The sequence below is a fragment of the Strigops habroptila genome, chromosome 3, assembly GCF_004027225.2.
Source record: "Strigops habroptila isolate Jane chromosome 3, bStrHab1.2.pri, whole genome shotgun sequence".
NCBI classification, from domain to species: domain Eukaryota; kingdom Metazoa; phylum Chordata; class Aves; order Psittaciformes; family Psittacidae; genus Strigops; species Strigops habroptila.
Window position 1 is genome coordinate 35,635,379 of NC_044279.2, and position 18,430 is coordinate 35,653,808.

An 18,430-nucleotide genomic window follows, 5' to 3' on the forward strand; every position below is an offset into this window, starting at 1 on the left:
CTGAATTAAATGTTCTGCCAAGATCCTCATGGACTCAAGTTAAGTGATGAGGTACATGAAATCTGCTACAAGATAAGCTTCCACATTGCTATGCTAAGCAATCTGAGTGGCACCAAGAATATCAAATCTCAGTACTTGTTTTGAAAACTTCGAAATATGTCTTGGCTTTCCTTATGTCATCATAAACATCTTTACATCTTGCATTTAAAGCAGCCATTTATGCAAGACTTTTTAAGGACATTAGTATATTCAATCTTGCTTAGCTAAACTGGTGGAGAGGAAAAGCTGGCAGATGGGCTGTCACCCAGCTCAGCAAAAGTGCATTTGTTCTCCAGTTCTTATAGTAAAGAGACTGATCAATCTTTCCAGGACTGAAGTTAGTAATTGCATATTTTTTTCTAAGTTACTGAGTTTCTGGTCAGTACTTTCTGGTTTCTGGTAAGTACCTTTACTTACTCCACTGATATGTTCCCCCCCTTAATTATGCAGATTTTCATTACTGGCCTAGCCAGTTCCCCTGTTACCTCATTTGCCATTTGAAACATAAATTCCTCAAAGCATCAAATAAGAAATCATGGAGCTAAGGATTTGTTAGCCCCATGCCATAAGTTTGCATGGGGCTAAAAAATCTACAAATATTTGATCATCGCATGTATTCACATCACACACACACTTAGGTTTTGGTCATAGTACACCTCAACTCTGCAAAACTATTTGATACCGATTCTAGTGTAATCCCTCTTCACCTTTACCCTGCAGTTCCCATCCAAGCCACTTCTTACAGCCTGGATTTTCTGCTCCCCACCTTGTATTAAGCTGAGACCTTACAAGGAGAGCCTTATGGACAGGACTCTGAAACCCAGCAACAGCTCTACAAAAGCTTTTCTCTCTTAGCACCCAATTTTCTCCCACCATTTCTCTGTACCCCTCCCTTCTCAGAACATGAGAGCAATGGTTATGGTTCCCTTTGGTTCCTTATGTACTTAAATATTCAGAAATTCTTACCCATGAGTCACATGGCTCCTTTGGCCGCTTCCCCAAGATCCTCTGAAGAAAACTGCAGCAAACCACCCCAGCACTGAGAAGGAGCAACGCAAGCCTCACCTCCTCCTGCACAGAAACATCACCTATATCCCATTCCCAGAGACATCACTTGCCAAAACCAGTGAACCACCAGGTCTACCAAACAGTCACCACCTCCTCCTCTCCTCCCCCTAAAAACCACTGGGAACAGCCTCCGGCCACTCCAGCAACTGATGAAAGCTGCTGGTTTGCTCCAGAGGGCAGCAGATTTCTCTTTCACCTTCTCCAAGATGCCCCCTGCAACTCAGAAACGCGCAAGAAGGTGCCTGCAACCACACGCAGTCTCTTCCCCTCATCTCCTCTCCCCTTTCCCACAGACAGTATGACAGGGAAATACTGTAGAGGCAGGCAGGATTTGTACAACACTTTATTACACTGCTGAAGACTGGGAATCAGTTCTGGCAACAGCCTCTTTTCTGTTACTCAGGCTGAGGAAGTCAATAGTACAATGTTATCACGAGGTCACAGTCTGGAAGCACACAAACTCTTTCAATACCATCATTTGCAACTTTGTCCTGTTAAAAGAGCAATTCAAGCTGCGAAGTGTAACGCTGTTACAACCTGATGCCCTCCACTGGCTGGGTGTATTTGCAACTCCTATAGTTATCCAACACCAAAGAGCAGACCAAACTTCTGAGTGAGTGATACTGCAGTCAGAGTAAGACTTCAGGTTAAAGGCAGTAGCACAGGTCTTCACAACAGACTAACATATAACTATAGCAAAGCACAGAAGGCTCTATTTGGCACAAAGCGTAAAGTCAGAATTTACATTTTAAGAACAGAACATGCTTATGTGACTGTAAAGAAATCAGTACTTGCAGCAAGAGGCAAGATAAGTTACCATAACCTTTTCTGGGAGGAAAAGGGAATTGGTAAAAGCCATGTCTGCAGCGTTGTCTTTTATATTTCAGTCTTAACAGAAACCAATATTTGACTTAAACTCCTTTTTAAAACTAACATGATGATGTTATACCTTACACAGTGTCAACTGAGGATCTGACTTTACCACATGTATCAGTCCTCCTGAATTCCCATGAAAGTGCTTGCACAACTGCATAGCTAACAGTCAGAAGAATCATGCAATATAAGGTTACAGGTATAGCCAAATGGACCCTTTATTGTACTTAGAAATACTGATTTCCAAAATAAAGCACTTTCAGGATAACTAGAAAACATGCTTTTCCCAAACCTGCAGCCTACAAGTAAGTAGTGAAAGAGACATTTTAGAATGAGGTAATAATACTGCATAGGCTATATATTTAAATCCAAATTCCAGAAGTGATTTGGCTTAACTGTGAAATTATTTAAAACTGACCAGAAAGTAAAAGCTATATCCTTATAGAAATCTAAAACCAAATCCAAGTTGACCCTAACAGCAAATTAGAAAATAAATAATTCATAAAGGACATTTCCTATTGCCTTATTTTTTTTTAAACTTAGCATGACAAAAGCACAATTTGAAAAGAGCTTTGCCGCTTTTTCCATGGAGCTGCTCCTTCTAGAATACCTGCTCAACTTCGGCTTGTCTCCTTCAGTTAATCTGAGCCAAGACTGGTACTGAACACAGTGTCACAACACTCCAGTGAACATCAGCCTTCTAGCCTATACTGCAGCTTTTCTTGCCCCAGCCTGTGTTCTGAAGCAGTGACAAAGCTTTATGACACAGGGTGTTCAGAATAGAGACTGGTGCTTAACAGAGAGTGTTAGAGACCTCAAATATCATTTTAAACCATTTGAAAACTAAGTTATAATGAGCAATAGTGCCTTTTGTGATCCTTGGTTTTTATTTAAAATGTGTTCTTGCAAGTTTGCTTTAATATTCCCTTGTATCAGTGCTTAGTTCCCAGAAATCATTCCTGTCAGGCAATGCAGTTTTCTGAAAAGATAGTATCTTCCATCCTCACCCCATTTTCAATAAACTCTGTAGCAGACAGTCAATGAGCAGACTAAGATAAAGTGCATATATTCCTTTCTGATACAGGCAACAAAGTTGTGGACTGAAAAAATAAACTGAAAATTGAAAACCACACCAAAAAAGAAAACCTACTGTGGCCATTTAGCACCTCACAATTAAGCTATCCCACTGAGAACTGCCCAAAAATACTTCTCTTCAAGTGTCTGTTAGCTTAAAAAAAAAAAAAAAAAAAAAAAAAAATTAATTTAATTCCTTTTTAATTAGACTGAGAATCACAAATTCCTATACACCTTGAAAGCTACAGCTCCCCCAAGGCTAGCATACTGCCTTGGCAACTTGTAAGTAGTTTGCATTTTACCCTTTGGATCCAGGCTTCAAGCTCGCAAAAGCTTTGGAGTTCTTGAGGGAATGTGAAATTTCGTTGAGAAAAGAAATAAAATGATAGTCCCTTTCTGACTTCTTAGACTCAAAAATAACTACAATGGTAAAGTGAGGCTCAGGGCGTGTCAGAAAGTACGTGCTTTGGACTTTGTCATCATAGAAGTGGACAACCTTCTCCAAACTGTTGAGGTCAGAGGTTCTGTCAGTCATAATCATGATTACATTGGGCCAGTGCATAACAGGCCTGTCGCTGGGCAGAGACACCACTGCAGGGTACTGATCCACTCCTTTGGGGGCTTCCCTGTAAGAATGGGGATGATGATAACCATGTCCCTGAAAACTCTCTGATCCACGATTGTCAAAAATTAAGGAAACATTGATGGCATCATACTTCCGGATGAAGCTGGAAATTTTCCCAAAGTAATCAGGATTTGTTTTAGCAGTCAAAGTTTTCATTTCAGATGCTGTTGTTTGTCGACTAAGGGCCTCGTGAAAGTAAAAGCTAAACTTGGCAAGGAGAATGTTTTTGAGCTTCATGAGCCAGAGGAAGAGGTGTGGAGGTTGTACAGCCTTCTGAGACTGCCCTCCAAACAGATGTTTCTTGGTCTCTCGCTGTTTCTCAAAAATTTGGCCCCAAGTCTGCAGTTTTGTGTGAGCACTGTGCAAGTTAACCAGGGATGGAAGGAACTTCCACTCTGAGATCTGAGCTTGGGCCTTTAAGAGATGTGCAAGCACATCTACTTCCAGCTGGAAACTGCTTTCAAGAGGACTGAGGATTGGATGATGAAACCTAGAAAACATAACGTTAGTCAAGACATGAGAACTGCTGTACACAACAGTGAAATAATCAGATAGCATGTGTCAGTTAACAGACAGAAGACCAAACATCAGAGTGAAGTGTAAACCAAAAAAACTAACATTAATTTTAAAAAATTGTTCTTTTAACGTAATAGAACACTTCGCATTTGATGAAAACATCTGTCAGACATTTTTCTATCAAAGCAAGGGAGTTATATTTGATCAGTTCAAGAACAATCACTGTTTATCTTGATCCATGAACTACTATGACACCATTTCTCTTTAAATTCAGGTGGTTTTGTTCCAATTTAAAATCCCTTCTGGTGGTAAAATATGTCTGGATAGTTCTGGAATACCAGTAAGACATTAAGTTAAATCAAAGTTATGATGTTATACATTTGCTGTTTGTATAGGGAAACTATGTGAAAGTCGGGCCAAGCTGTTCTTTTGCTTTTTAAAATCACAATAAAATTGTGATGGAAAAGAAGTCAATAGAACCATGATTAACTGTATTTACCAATGAACCAAGTCTTCAAAATCTTGGTGTACTAACTTCAAATCTTGGTGTACTGACAGCAATGAAGGGCTAAAACATTTGCCAAGATTTCATCATATCATGATGAAGGTGCTGTAACAACCAAATTCTTTCACTAAAAATCCAGGTCAAGCTCAGCTCTCAACAGATGTTTACAAAAGAAAACAAACCCACACTCACACAGCACCTCATCTACCAGGTAGAAGTGCCACTGCACATCTTACTCATGAAAGTAATCCTACTATTACAACAAATCTTGATTAAATGGAATTTTATGGATCCATTCTATAGATTTCTCACTTTATTTTTTCTAAACTTCAGGAAAAATAGACAGTGTAGCCCCCCTCCCATTTCCTGATACTCAAATTATTTGTAAATTTGGGAAAAATTACTTCGCAAGCTATATCATCAATAAATACATACTTAATTAAAACTGTGCAAAACCATTCCAGTTACAGAAGCTAAATATTTAGCTTTAGAAAGATTGATTCTTCAGCAAAGGCAGAAGTGGCCTTTTTAGTAAACATGTTCCATAACAGGCCTTTAAGACTCTTAAAGGGTCTCCAACAAAGAACGAGCAATAGTTCAAAGACAAGATTTTATGAGGTTTCCATTTAAGTAAAGATAGATTCATCCACTCACTTCAGACAAATATCCTGGGTCTTTTTATTGCTTTAAAACAAAGAAGTCTGTACTGGAGTCTTCCCACCTTTAACAGCTTATCTTCAGACAAAGTGGAAACTTCAACTCCATTACTCCCCTCAGCTTCCAGGGCACAATACATATAACCCATTTTGGAAATACTTGGTTCAAAACCAAAATACTTAACCTTATTGTGGACCAGAAGTGAGAATGAGAATTTTAGGTGTTTCATCCCTCTCTTTTTCCATCCCCTCCCCTTTTTGACTTCCCATGAAGCTTTTGCCAAAACATTAATTCTTAAGCTTGTGAAAATTGTTTGACAATTTTATCACTATTTTTAAGCACCTCTTTTTTTGACAGCCACAATACACACCTTGAAAGGATTTGCTTTAAGATGCAAGTCCATATTTATTTGTAGAAAATGATATCAGGAATCAGTTGATGCCCCATGTTCTGCAAATTGGCTAGGCTGGGTGACCAGCCACCCTTGTACACAGTACATGTCAGCAACCGCCACATCTACCCACTATAGCAGAGATGGCCATTACTGGCTACTTTGGTAGGCTCAGAAGTCCAGAGCATATTTACATGGCTTTGAACAAACGAGTCAATTTAAAACAATACTCTGCTAACAGTCAAATGATATAATTGCAATAATTTTGGTACTCAGCAGAAAAACAGTTTCACTGCCATGTATTCAAAGGGGAGGAAAACAGCATTATACATTATTTGTTCCAGATAGTCCCTTCAAGTGCACACTCAGCACAGTGGTTTCAACACACCTACAGTCAGACCAAGAAGGTTATTCTTCATTCTTGAAAGCAATTAAAAAATTCATACCATGCAGCACTGCCAAGTCTCCTGGATTAACATTATGATGTATGGCTTCCCACTTCTACTTTGCTTTGTGGCTCATAGCTGTTTTCATGTTTCACTGCACAGCAGGATTTGCCAAACTGTTTTAATCCAAAAATACACACCTCAGCCACAGCTGAGAAGCTTGGTACAGTTGCAAAGTAAACTAACAGATTATGTACTCTGTATATCTGATGTAATTGAGTTTCATAACACAGAAGCACCTGACTGAGCTCAGTATCACATAAAGCAGACAGATTTTTACAATATTTCAATAAGCCAGAGTGTTAAGAACTTAAAAACACAGTGGAAAATGGATTTTCCCCCCCAATCATTCTCAGAAGCAGAGGGATGCTAGAGTTTTGTTTTGCAGACATGAAGCAGCCTCATTTTTCTACATTTTATTTCCTTCCATAGATCACACACACCTTTTTTTACACTTAAAAATAATTACATCAAAATAGGTTTACTAGTTATTTATTCATTTTATACTGAGCTTTTAAAGGATCCTGCTTCCGATGCCATTTTAATTATTTCAGTTAAGACCCTACCCAAACCAACAGTTAAATCAGGAAAAGTTGCTTCTCTAGCTGTATTCTACAGAAAAACAGAGTCTAGTATTGGCTGCGTACAAGTCAGCAATAAGTAGTAAGAAAACAACTATAAAATGTTCAAGAGTTAATGATTTTTCAGATCCAGACAATATGACTCTATTGTTGATAGTCAATTAATCCTGTCATTCCTTTACTATTATCTGAACAGCTATCTTTAGATGTAAATGAAAGAAACAAAGGCCAGAATCTATCTACAGATCAGATGCCTGCTTTACTCTTAGAACAGCTGGCTGAAATAATGACACACAACCTCAACTACAAGTGAGGGATATACTGACAGAGGGAAGGGACTGGGTAAGGATGAGTTTATTCAACCTTTCACCTGAGAGGGTCAACAGACTGTAAAACAGAAATGCCTTCCAGCCAGCACACGCCAGCATAACAGCCCCCAGAAACTAAGCAGAGACACAAAGAAACTAAAGGAGGGCTGAAGGAAGATGATAACATTTATACCCAGTTTTTTCCAGAGATACTCTGTGACTGGGGAGAAGCACACACTGGCTACTGAATCAGCTCTAAAGCATCTTAGAATGCATCCATCTTAGAGGTTGCTCATTAACCCAAAGCAAGATCATCAGTATTCTTCCCAGGGAGACATTGCTTGTTTTTCTAGAGAGGTTATAACGGTGCCTTAGAAGTACAGAACTGTCACTGAAATTCATTTAAATAGCACAGTAAAACATTTCATATGTAACAGTCACCAGTCACTTTGTCAAAGTATCAGGTTTGGTTTTCAGATTTTTAACAGTGCTGTTTGACTCAGCACATGGTCAGAACAGATGGTGATGGTCAGTGTACAACATAAATCAAGTTTTCAAAAAACTTACCTCCCTCTGCTCTTTAATGTTTATCTCACCAAGGAAAAAAAATGTAAGCTTCATTTTTTATTGGACCAACTAACCGATATTGTAAGGGTTCACAAACTAAGAATTGCAAAAAGAAAAAAAAAAAAAAGTCTAGTAAGATCATATAGACTAGGTTTGATTTTCACACAGCAAAATTCTGTAGCAATTTGCCTAAGTTATTCCTAAAAAAAAAAAAATTAAATAAGGGAGTCAACTGCAGTGCTTTGATTTGGAATATTCAAAAGCAGCACTGAATTATTTTGATTTTTCCTAGGTGTACACTTTAAAAATCATAACTGAAAAAAGACCTCAGAATATTCTCCCCAAATGTCTTCTCAGACACTGTTTCACTAACCAAGACTAAAAAAAAAAAAAAAAAAAAAAGAAAACAAACCCAAACAACTACATTTTCAAGTTAACTTCCCACAATGGCTACTTTGTTTTGCTTTAAAATAGAACACTAGAATTTCAGTCTGTTGAAAAGCACTCAAAAATTCTCTCTGTTCTAAACTGCCATCACGCTCAAGGCTCACGTGTCTTAGATGTGAAATACCCACCCCACAGTCATTTAGAAACATCCTGGAATTCTTATAAGAGGAACTACTGGATCTTAACTTCAAGAAACCATAATGGCAGTGACCAAAGACTCAGAGGTGCTCCTTCTGCTGGTTCAAATACCTCTCAAGAGAAGTGATAACAGAGCACCGTAAAACCCTGCTAGGTAGACCTGCTACAGGTATAAAAGCTACACCCTGCTAGGTGTAGCTTTTGGAATTAATAAGCAGATACATATTCTAGTCTAAAAAGCAAAATTGTCACACAAATACCTGTTTTATTTATATACATCAATTTTACTGAAGTCCATATGGAATTAAGTCTTGTTTCCTCTCCACCTTTAATGAAAAAGTGCAAGTCTTAGATCTTTTATAAGGAAAATGACTCTTCCTCTCTGCTGAATGTGAACATGCTGAGTATTAATTAAGGAATAGGGAAGACGGCTCCTAGAACATGATGAGCAGAAACACACTCCCTTTTTTATTTTTCTTCTTCAGAGGAGTCATATTTTGAGACTTCATGCATCTGCTGCTGCTGACCAACATTCACTTCATGCGTGAACTCATGCAAGGGGCTCTACTGCTCAGCAGTCAAAGGACAGCAAAGCCTTTAGGCTTGCTTTGAACCTCAACATCTTTTACTTCAGATCATACGTCTGAGTACTTACTGCCAGCAAATAAGCACTGACCTTGAGCTGTATTTCTTTAAGATGGATTCCAAAATGTTTACCAGTTCCTCAGAGTTAATGAACTTTTGGGTGCTGAGCGTGTACATTTTTTCGTAGAAGTCAGCAATTTCCATCCGAGCCTGAACAAAAAAACAGAGCTGTTCAGACAGGTGAGAAAGCAGCTCTTCCAAGTGAGGAGCTGTTCCTCCTAGTGCATTGTGACCCGTCGCCACCACCTTCTTCAGCTCATTATGCAGAGATGTGTAGATGGTTCGGATGGAGTCCTTTCGGCTGAAGAATGACTGACCACCTGTTCAGATAAATATGGAGGTATTACCAAAATCCAGGGACAGCAAAGATAGACAGCAATACTGGAAAATCGTATAGAACCATGCTTGTTTTCCCCTAGGTGTCCTTAACTGTTGCTTGATCACATTATTTGTTTCTTTTTAATCCAGGAACAGGTTTCAGTGTATTATTCTGTAACCGAATTACACATAGCATACACTCAGAAGCACTTTATATAATTTCATGCAAGTTATACTTCTCCCAATTCATATTTCAGCAGCCAGTGACTGCTGCAAAACTTAACTCCCTCACATCTGCCTCAGTTAGGGCATGACCTTTCAGAAAACAATGCTTCAGTTAAATTTGCCACTATGATACATGACCTGGAAATACTGTTATCTGTAGAAGTCAGAAGAATCGAGTCATCACGAAATAGCCTCCACTCCTATAAATAACTGTATGTCTCTTCAAGAGAATTCCCCTACCAATACCTCCTCAATCATGAAGCACCCAAATTTGCAAAGCAACCTTTAAACGGGACACATTTAACATTTGTGTACAAACCAAATGTTTCCAGTCCCTACAATAATCTTAATGTAAACTAGAATTCAAAAGGAAACCAATCACAGTTTCTCTCAGCAAGACCACAGTGCAGGTTAATCCATAACTAAAACTGGGGGCGAGGGAGAAGGAGGGAAAAAGTCTGTGCTTCTCTCTGGCTGCTCTCTTCTCTCTCAACACTATGAGGAATTTAAAAATAAATAAATGACAAAAGTCGAGGGTTAAACTTTGACACTACCAGAAGACTGTACGAAAGTACTAACCCTATTTCATAACCTCTGTTTACGGATGCCCTTATGTGCTGTTGTGGCACTCAACAGCTGCAGCAGAGCAAGGATCACAGGGACTGGATCTGTGGAACTTTCAAAGAGATTCCAAATTTAAGTTCCACTTTGAAACTGCTTATTGATTTTGTAATGGTGGATAGGCCTTTTCACATCCATTTTACACACAGAATGGTCAAAAGTGACCTTAGCAATGTAAGGCAGAAAGGCAGAGAATTGACTATCAGGAAACAGCTACCTCCCTAAGGCAAGAGTAGTCCCCAGGTCATGAGCAGGATGAAGAATCATCTAGTGCTGTTGTTTATGAAGTATATAAACGAACAAAACTTTGTCCCTTCTCTTGCCAATTTTATCCTTTCTGCGAGCACCAAAATTGCTTTTTAAAGTCAGCCTTACAAATAGACTTTTGCCTGTAAAGATCTTCTCATAAAATAGTTCCAAGTCACCACTTAAACACCAAAGCAGAATTTTCTTGAAGCTTCACCGCATTACACATCAGACTCATATCCCTTGATCCATTTTCCATGCCAGTCTGCAGTTCAAAGGGAAAATAAGCAGCTTTGCTCAGAGAGCAACATGATGACAGCTCATCCTATGCCAGCTGGGGATTTTTCTATTCACATACTGAGAGAGTGAGAAGCAGCCAAGACTGTGGCCAAAACTTCCTGAGATCCTGCAACGTCTACATGAATAACAATTTTTATGAGGCTATCTCCAGCTTCAAGTGCTTACACATACGCAGCTCTAACATTAGGCCCTGGAACAGTGACATGAAAAAGCTTTAAACCTCTGCTCACCCCACTGAGCTCACCTTTGCCAGAATCTCAGACAGAGCATCCCAGCACTGAAACACCCCTGGTTAAATCTCGGAAGCGGCAGGTAGGCGGCCTGCCAGCCAAGAAGGAGATGCAGCGATCCGCACAGCCTCCGTGCCACCTGCACTGCACTCTCGTTTACTCGTTAGGGGCAGCCCAAATGGCATAGCCGATTTCTCACTGGGCCCACGGACACCTGCACTTGTGTTTCAGACGCAGACACGCATCTCGCCGATGGCACCTAGCCCTCAGCAGCTGCCGGCGGGCAGATCACCTCACCGGGCTACGGCACCCGCGGAGCTAAACCCGGGGCAGGCGCGGGCGCTGCAACCCCCAGCAGCGACCTGAGGCGTGAGCGAGGGGCGGCCCGGGGACCCGAGGGGCAGGGAAGGCGGGACGGGGTGCGGCGAAGGGTCCCTCCCCCCGGGGTGCGCGGGCCCGGCGGTACCTAGCTTCTGGCCCAGGAAGGTCATGCTGTGGTAGGCCTTCTCGGCGGCGGCCAGGTGCGCCAGCCCGGCCAGCAGCGACAGCCAGCTGGCCCCCGAGCTCTTGTTGGCCTCCCGCTCCTTCTCCACATTGTCTTTGGCCTTGTCGTAGGAGAAGATGCCCAGGTGTGAGAAGAACGTCTCCAGCACGGCCTGCTCCACCGGCACCGGCGCGCCCAGCGGGATCGCCTCCCCCATCCCGCCAGGCGCCGCCGCCACGACCGACACCACTTCCGGGTCCGGCGCCGCGGCCGCGGGAGGGAAGAGGCTCGCGCCGCCCCGCCCCGCGCGCCAGCCCTTGACACGTGACAGAGCGAAGCGGGTGGGGAGTGGGTCACGTGATGGTGCCCCACGGGCGCCCCTCGGACCGAGCCCAGGAGCCGGGGGTCGGCGGGAGGAAGCGCGGGTGCGCTGGGTGAGCCGCTGGTGGGCTCCATGCGCCCGTGGGGGTTTTCAGGTTGGGCACGCTGGCTCTGCTTCCCGTAAGCAGCTCTCCTCCTCCCTGCCGCACTGGTTTTTGTTAAACTTAAATCCGAAGCAACTTCTGTGCTGTGCAGAAGCCATGCAGGGTGAAGACTGCATGGAGATAGCACAGGTAAGATATGTTTCTATAGAGATATGCATGGATATGAGAGTTCTCTTCCCAGTGCCATTTCAGATTGTGGCACCTTTTGCATTTGACTAAGTTTCATGAAGCATTGGAGTTGTTGTCTCGTGGTGATTTGAGTGGTAGTTTGGATGCCGAGGGAGTACCTGATGATCTGCATTGAATTGGGACCTTACGACTCATCGCTGCTTGTTGCAGAGTGGTTGGACTAGATGACCTTTGAAGATCCTTTCCAACCCAAATTATTCTATGATTCTAAATTGTTCTTTCCATTAAAAAGTTCCAAAACATAAGGTCCTACCAGTGACTTTATTCCCACCCTTTGGTGTTATCCTGGTGTTAACAAAGTACCCCCACCTACTTTGCATTTATAGTTTTTCATCCCTTGGGTCTGGGAGATCCCTGATTGCCCAAATCAATTCCCTTTTTTTGGGTCATGCTTTGGACAGATGAGCTCCCTGAACTGCTCCACCATGGAGACAATGAGGAGAAGCACAAAGCCGAGTGGCAGGGCCATGAGACTATGGAAGGGGGGCTGTTGTGGCAGCACAGGCTGGTCCAACCCTTGCAGAACAGCCAACCCCTTACACTGAGCAAGGCTCTCACTTGCAATCAACAGGAATTTCTTGTCCCAGTTAAGCTGCAGCAGCTTTCCAGCTACCCCGTAACTAAAACATTGTTTCCTCTCTTGACAGTGTTTCCCTGCACTCTACTCCCACCTACATTTCTTTTTAAGATGACATTAGACAAAACACAGCATCAATTCTCCAACTCTGGGCAAGACCCCTGTACTAATTAAACTAGCTGCTACCTCTTCTCTAGGCAACACTCAAAATCACACTGTATTTTAAAAGAGGCACCAGATGCAAAGAACGGCTTTTGGTGTGAAACAGCCTTTTTACTTAACTACACATTGTTTTTTTACTGTGGCATTATATTGTAAAGGTAGTGTCCTGGTTTAATGCCATCTGGCAAATAAGTACCACGCAGCTGTTCACTCAGAAAATGGTAAAACATACTCAGAGAGGGAGAAGCAGCCAAAACTGTAGCCAAAAATTCCTGAGATCCCACAGTTCTGAGTTCTGCTTGCACAAAAAGCTGCCTTCTTCCCAAATTCAACTCTATTTACTTAGTGTGCCAAAGGGACTAAATGGATGTAGGATTTTACAGCTGCTCAACAATAGACATATTCTGACCTGGAAAGCTGGTTATTAACATTTTGGTTTATTGATAGGATATTTTGATGATTCAAACATTCCCCTGTTTCAAGGGAATTGTAGCTGTAAATAGCAGGCTGCCAACAGCTTACAAAAAATAAAGAGTAGGAAGGGGGACTCCTAAGTATCCAGGACACTGTTTCCAAAAGACAACTGTGAGTCAAAGGTTCAAATAAGACCTTTACTACAACACAGAGTTGATAGCACGTTTCCATATTTAGAAGAAAGTGTTTGGTCTCTTGGTGGTGAAACGTGGTTTGTGCTGGCGACGCAGAACTCTGTGTGGCAGAGGGAACTTGATTTTAGAATCCTGCAAGAAAAGTATTTCTGCATTAATTGAGATACTAGATGAACAACAGAAAATAGTTTGTAATAAACAGCTAAGCTATATTCAACTGCTAAGTTATGTACAGAGAACTAATGCACCCACAGATTAGATCTAGTTCTTGCATCTTAAGAGATGCCTTGGTTTTGCAAATTTTGGAAAGAAGCACCTGCTAAAGGCACATTTTCTGCACTGTAAAAGGTATTTGGGTTAGTTTTACTTTCATTCAAACAGTTCTAGAAAGCTTTATCAATAATATAGCACAACTGAAAATCTATGCACACAGGTGTGGTTCCTTCACTATTTGAGCCAGCAAAGGAAACCTGTACCAGAGAAGAAAGCTCCCCCTCCCAGCCCAATGTTAGACCAGGACCCACCAGCCTCTGTGACGTTACTTCACTTACATGGAACTGCTTCACTGCTGGTCTACGGCACTTGCTAGCAGCAATTTCCTCAACTTTCATGATCTGAATAGAGTGAGCACGGGCACGGTGACGGGCTCCCATATCACGGTCTGTAACAAGAGAACTCATTGAAAATAAAACTTAAAAGACATTTTCAGTTCAAAAATCTTACTACCATCTTTTCAGGAAATGTTTACAGTATCATCTACAACTTTTATTAAAGTTTCTGATCAACTCTACTTAATCACACTGGTTTTAGTATTTAAAGCAATGGCAGAAATATCACAGAACCAACACGCAGCAGCCAACTGGAACTCATAACCAAACTCCTCCAAGAAAGTGCCACCTTATTCCTCTTGCCCGATTTCAAGATGGTACACATGTACAGAAGTAATCTACTATTTCATTTTTTGCACAGAAAAATGACTTGAATCAACACTGAAATATAATTACTGGAAAGTCAGGTGAACTTAAAAATTCCCCTTCCAAAGGCAGGTGCAAGTAAAGGTAGAATGTGAGGTTATCTTTACTTTTCTTAAAACTGACAAGTGATAGAAATGTGAATTGATATTTAGGCCACATAATTAAGCTTTCAGAACAAGAGGAAGCCATCTGTACATGGGCTACCTGAAAATTCCTCCCTGTAGCAGTGCAAATCACTGTCTTTAAGTCATGACATCCACAGCTCATTCCACAAGATATGCCTATTGAAGTACTATTGCACTTACAATGCTTCCAATGAAGATCTAACATACTTACTAAAAACTTACCTGTCAAAAGTGTTCTTGAACATAGAAGTATCAAACTCAATGTACAGTGACAAATTAAGTTCTCGGGACTCTGAAGCAGTCCTTCAGTATGTTAATTAACAGGAATTATTGTAAGTTAATGTAGAACCTTAAATTTCACTTTCAACAGCACTTCAGCTTTTGAAAGGCGACAAGATACATTTAATATTTGCACACATGACAAGAATATCATTATGAGTAACAATATTCTTTGGGTTTTTATGTGCATTCTATCATGTTCATAGCACTTCTGGATTCAAATATCAACAGCATCATCTATACAAATGGTCTGCCTCTCAATCACACCACATAACAGACTGAAATCATGACAACTTTTAATTCTCCCTGAACCGAGGCAGTAAGATCTTGAAGCAACACAGATCTTTTTTTTTTTTTACTTGCTCTCCAAAGGAAAGATGGTAGTATGTTCCACATGATATCCAAAATATTCTCTCTGCAAGGCTTGGGAAGATATACAGCACTTAAAAGGTCATAAAACTCTCAGTCTGTACAGCAAAACTCATTACTAGAATTGCAGAAAGTCACAACAAGATGATGTGGGAATATTTTCAGCTAAACTGTATCAAGAATGGTAACAAGTAAAATACCACATACATCGTACATGGGCACCCATGCACTTCTCCAGGAACTCCCCACTTTATTTTACCAGTGTTTCAGTTCTCATGGATCAACTCAGCACACTTTACGTCCAGTTTAAGATTTACTCTTATGCTTATATACTGGTCCTACTATTTTATACCTTGAACGGTTAGATGTACTTACAGCACTGAGTGACAGCACCAGCAGTGGTCAGATCCCGGTACTCCCTGTACATGTTGTGAGTTCCGCTACGAGAATCATAGCGCAACCAAATACCAAAATTCTTTACCCGCAGAGGGGACTTCTCATAAACCTGGAATTAAACACGAGCACAAAAGCAGTTAGACACAATACATCACCAACATTTTACAAGATTGAATTATTTTAGAGCTCTAATGAAACCACTGTGCTAAGTTTTATTGTCAAAACCAACTATTCGCCCTCTTTCTCCACAGTCACATAGCTACCTTAAAGTCTTGGTAATTCAGAGTGAAGAGTTTTAGTAATTCAGTACAGAAAGAAAAATACACACAAGATTTCAGTTCTATAGCTCTGAAGGATGTCTTTTAAGCATCAAGGTGGAGGAGTGCAAGAATACAAATATCTCCTTTCTAAGGATTATGAATGTCCAGGTGACTCTTATATTCCACAATGAAGCAAGCATAAGAACCAGACAGCAGCACTGACTAGAAACATAGTTCATAACTCTGAAGTGTCAGGAAGTTTGGTTTTAGTTTACTGGCCATACACTGTTACTTTCAAAAAACTAATTTGTCACTCAGCTTCACAGCAACCAAAAGATAAATTAATTTCAACCTCACTCCCAATAACAGCACTTCATATAAATTCTTTCCACATATACCAGCTGGAATTCCTCATGCATCTCCCACTTTTTTGTGTCGTTAATCGCGCACCTGGCCGCAGTACACGATCTCTCCAGAAGACTTCTTCATCTTCTTCAGCTGAGAAACGAAGTACCAGAACCGGGACTTGGCGACAACATGGTTGGGAGCAAAGATCCGCATGCGGTAGAGAGGAGGGGTCGTGCACTTCGGCGTGGGCAGGCATCGCCCGACCACCTTGTACTCCCGCAGCTGGACGAACACGAAAGACACAGCGTGAGCCCCTCTGCGCCGCCGGCCCCCGCCCCGCCACGGGTCGGCACCGCGGCCAACCCAGTGGAAGGGACAGACTGCCGGCCCAAGCAGATCGCCCCGCGGGCCCAGCCGTGCCCTCCGCCGATCACGGCCCCCGCCCCGGCGAGGCGCGGCCTCCCCACGCGTCCGGCGGGAGCGGCGCCTCCGCCGCCATGTTGGCCGCTCGCCTCCCTCAAGGGCCTGGCAGGGCCGCTTAGGCGCGCATAGGCCGCCCTCGAGCGCCGCAAGCCCGCGCCGCCGCCTCCCCAGCGGCCGCTTCGGCCTTGGTGTCAGCCCCGGTACCGGCCGTGCCCCCCGCGCCCCGGCGCTCGCTCACGGTGCCCGACGCCTTCATGGTGCTGCCTCCTCCGCGGTCCGCAGGAAAGGAAGGGCCGCGTGCGCCACCGCCTCCCGTCACCCGCCCGCCGGCAGCCCCGCCCCCGGCCGTCCTGTCCGCCCATTGGCTGGACGGGAGCGCCATTGGCGGAGGCAGCTGTCAGTCGCCGCGCGGGTTCCGGGCCGGCGGGGGCCGCGTGGCCCGGCAGCGCCCCTGTGGCCCGGAGGCAGCAGCGCTGCGGCCCCGGCCCCGGTCCACGTTGGAAGAGGCTCAGCTGTGCGTGACTCTGTCTCCCGCCGTCCCTGGCCACGGTACTGCGGAGGACGTGGCAGAGAGGCGCCCGTCGGACACAGCAGCCAGCACCGCCCTCACCTCGGGGCGATAGCCGGGCATGCGGGCTGCCGGGGAACCTTTCTCATCCGCCTAAGACCGGTGTCGGTGGTACCGCCAGGCTGCCCCTGTGAGCGTGTGTGTCCCTCTCGCTCCGTTTGACGGGATCGTCCTTCATCGCTGGACCGACCGCTGCCGCCCCTGCGCACCGCGGCTGGGGACGCTTCCGCCGCTGAGCAGATGTGGGACTGCTAAGGCTGACTCCGTTCTCAGAGCTGAAACCCGCGCTGCAACAGTGGGGAGACACGAATGGGTTCTCCCTTGAAACATGCTTTGACAGCGACTCTGCTGTGACGATTTGGTAAACGGCTGTGTCTTCTAGTTGCAGCTACAACCGATGGGGTTGGAAAAGACCTTTAAGATCACCAAGTGCAACCATTACCCCAGAACTACCAAGACCACCACTAAACCATGTCACTGAGGGCCTCATCTACATGGGTTTTGAACACTTCCAGGGACAGTAATTGCACCCCTGCCCTGGGCAGCCTGTTCCAATACCTGATCAGCCTCTCTGTGAGGAAGTTTTCCTAATATCCAATCTAAACCTCCCCTGGCACAGCTTGAGGCCATTTCCTCTTGTCCTATCGCTTGTTACTTGGGAAATCGACCCCCACCTCACTACAAACCTCCTTTCAGGTAGTCGTAGAGAGGCGATAAGGTCCCCTCTGAGCCTTCTCCAGACTAAACAACACCAGTTCCCTCAGCCATTCATCATATGACTTGTTCTCCAGACCCTTCACCAGGTTTGTTGCCCTTCTCTGGACCCGCTCCAGCACCTCAATGTCGCTCTTGTAGTGAGAGGCCCAGAACTGAACACAGTATTTGAGGTGCTGCCTCACCAGTGCCGAGTACATCACTCGGCACTGGTGATCACTTCCTTGGCCCTGCTGGCTACGCTATTTCTGTACACACCAGGATGCCGTTGGCCTTCTTGGCCACCTGGGCATAAGCTGGTCCATGTTCAGCGCCCCGAACTCCTCACAGACTCCTTCCCCGTGCGAGCCGCCGGGCAGCCTGCTCCGCGACTGCCTGGCTCACACCGACGGTAACCGAGCGTGCCAGAGCACAGCCCGCCACGCCGCAGCTGCTAGCGCACGACTTCCGGGTCCCGGGGGCAGAGCTTGGTCGCGGAACGGGCCAGTCTCGGTGTATGAAACCGGAGCGGTTGGTTTCAGAGCGCGGCGGGGTGCTGACAGTTGCACCTGCGGGCGGCCGGCGGTTCAGGGTGCTGAAAGCCACGCCCACGCGCCGCAGGGGGCGGGACTACGGCTCCCGGCGTGCCGCGGGGCCGGCGCATCCCGGC

The 18,430-nt window shown here is 44.0% G+C and overlaps 2 protein-coding genes and 1 non-coding gene across 4 annotated transcripts; all 3 read right to left on the minus strand.

Moving 5' to 3' along the window:
* Positions 1–1,434: 1,434 nt before the first annotated feature.
* On the minus strand, positions 1,435–11,568 carry C3H12orf66 (chromosome 3 C12orf66 homolog). 2 transcript variants are annotated; one of them, XM_030480167.1, is made up of 4 exons: positions 11,287–11,568; positions 9,127–9,200; positions 8,912–9,048; positions 1,435–4,169 (listed from the first exon to the last, which is right to left on the minus strand). In XM_030480167.1, the coding sequence occupies exons 1-4, from the start codon at positions 11,519–11,521 to the stop codon at positions 3,353–3,355; spliced, it is 1,263 nt and encodes a 420-aa protein (XP_030336027.1). In that variant the 5' UTR covers positions 11,522–11,568; the 3' UTR covers positions 1,435–3,352. The 2 variants fall into 2 exon arrangements, with proteins under 2 accessions (XP_030336027.1, XP_030336026.1); XM_030480166.1 differs by having other exon boundaries at positions 8,912–9,200.
* A 1,739-nt stretch (positions 11,569–13,307) lies between these two features.
* On the minus strand, positions 13,308–16,867 carry RPL18A (ribosomal protein L18a). The gene is made up of 5 exons (XM_030479295.1): positions 16,738–16,867; positions 16,179–16,358; positions 15,448–15,577; positions 13,877–13,986; positions 13,308–13,457 (listed from the first exon to the last, which is right to left on the minus strand). The coding sequence occupies exons 1-5, from the start codon at positions 16,753–16,755 to the stop codon at positions 13,365–13,367; spliced, it is 531 nt and encodes a 176-aa protein (XP_030335155.1). The 5' UTR covers positions 16,756–16,867; the 3' UTR covers positions 13,308–13,364.
* LOC115605978 lies at positions 14,763–14,894 on the minus strand. The gene has a single exon (XR_003990778.1). It is a non-coding gene; the product is annotated as a small nucleolar RNA SNORA68 (small nucleolar RNA).
* Positions 16,868–18,430: the final 1,563 nt, after the last annotated feature.

Excerpts from the sequence above, each read along its gene's own strand:
- C3H12orf66 (XM_030480166.1), bottom strand. The coding sequence starts at position 11,521 with ATGGGGGAGGCGATCCCGCTGGGCGCGCCGGTGCCGGTGGAGCAGGCC. Across the intron at positions 9,201-11,286 it reads CTTCCTGGGCCAGAAGCTAG|GTGGTCAGTCATTCTTCAGC; the intron begins GTACCGCCGGGC and ends TTATCTGAACAG. Across the intron at positions 4,170-8,911 it reads TTAAAGAAATACAGCTCAAG|GTTTCATCATCCAATCCTCA; the intron begins GTCAGTGCTTAT and ends TATGTTTTCTAG.
- RPL18A (XM_030479295.1), bottom strand. Across the intron at positions 13,987-15,447 it reads TGGTGCTGTCACTCAGTGCT|ACCGTGATATGGGAGCCCGT; the intron begins GTAAGTACATCT and ends CTCTTGTTACAG. Across the intron at positions 13,458-13,876 it reads CAGCAGTGAAGCAGTTCCAT|GATTCTAAAATCAAGTTCCC; the intron begins GTAAGTGAAGTA and ends CTTTTCTTGCAG.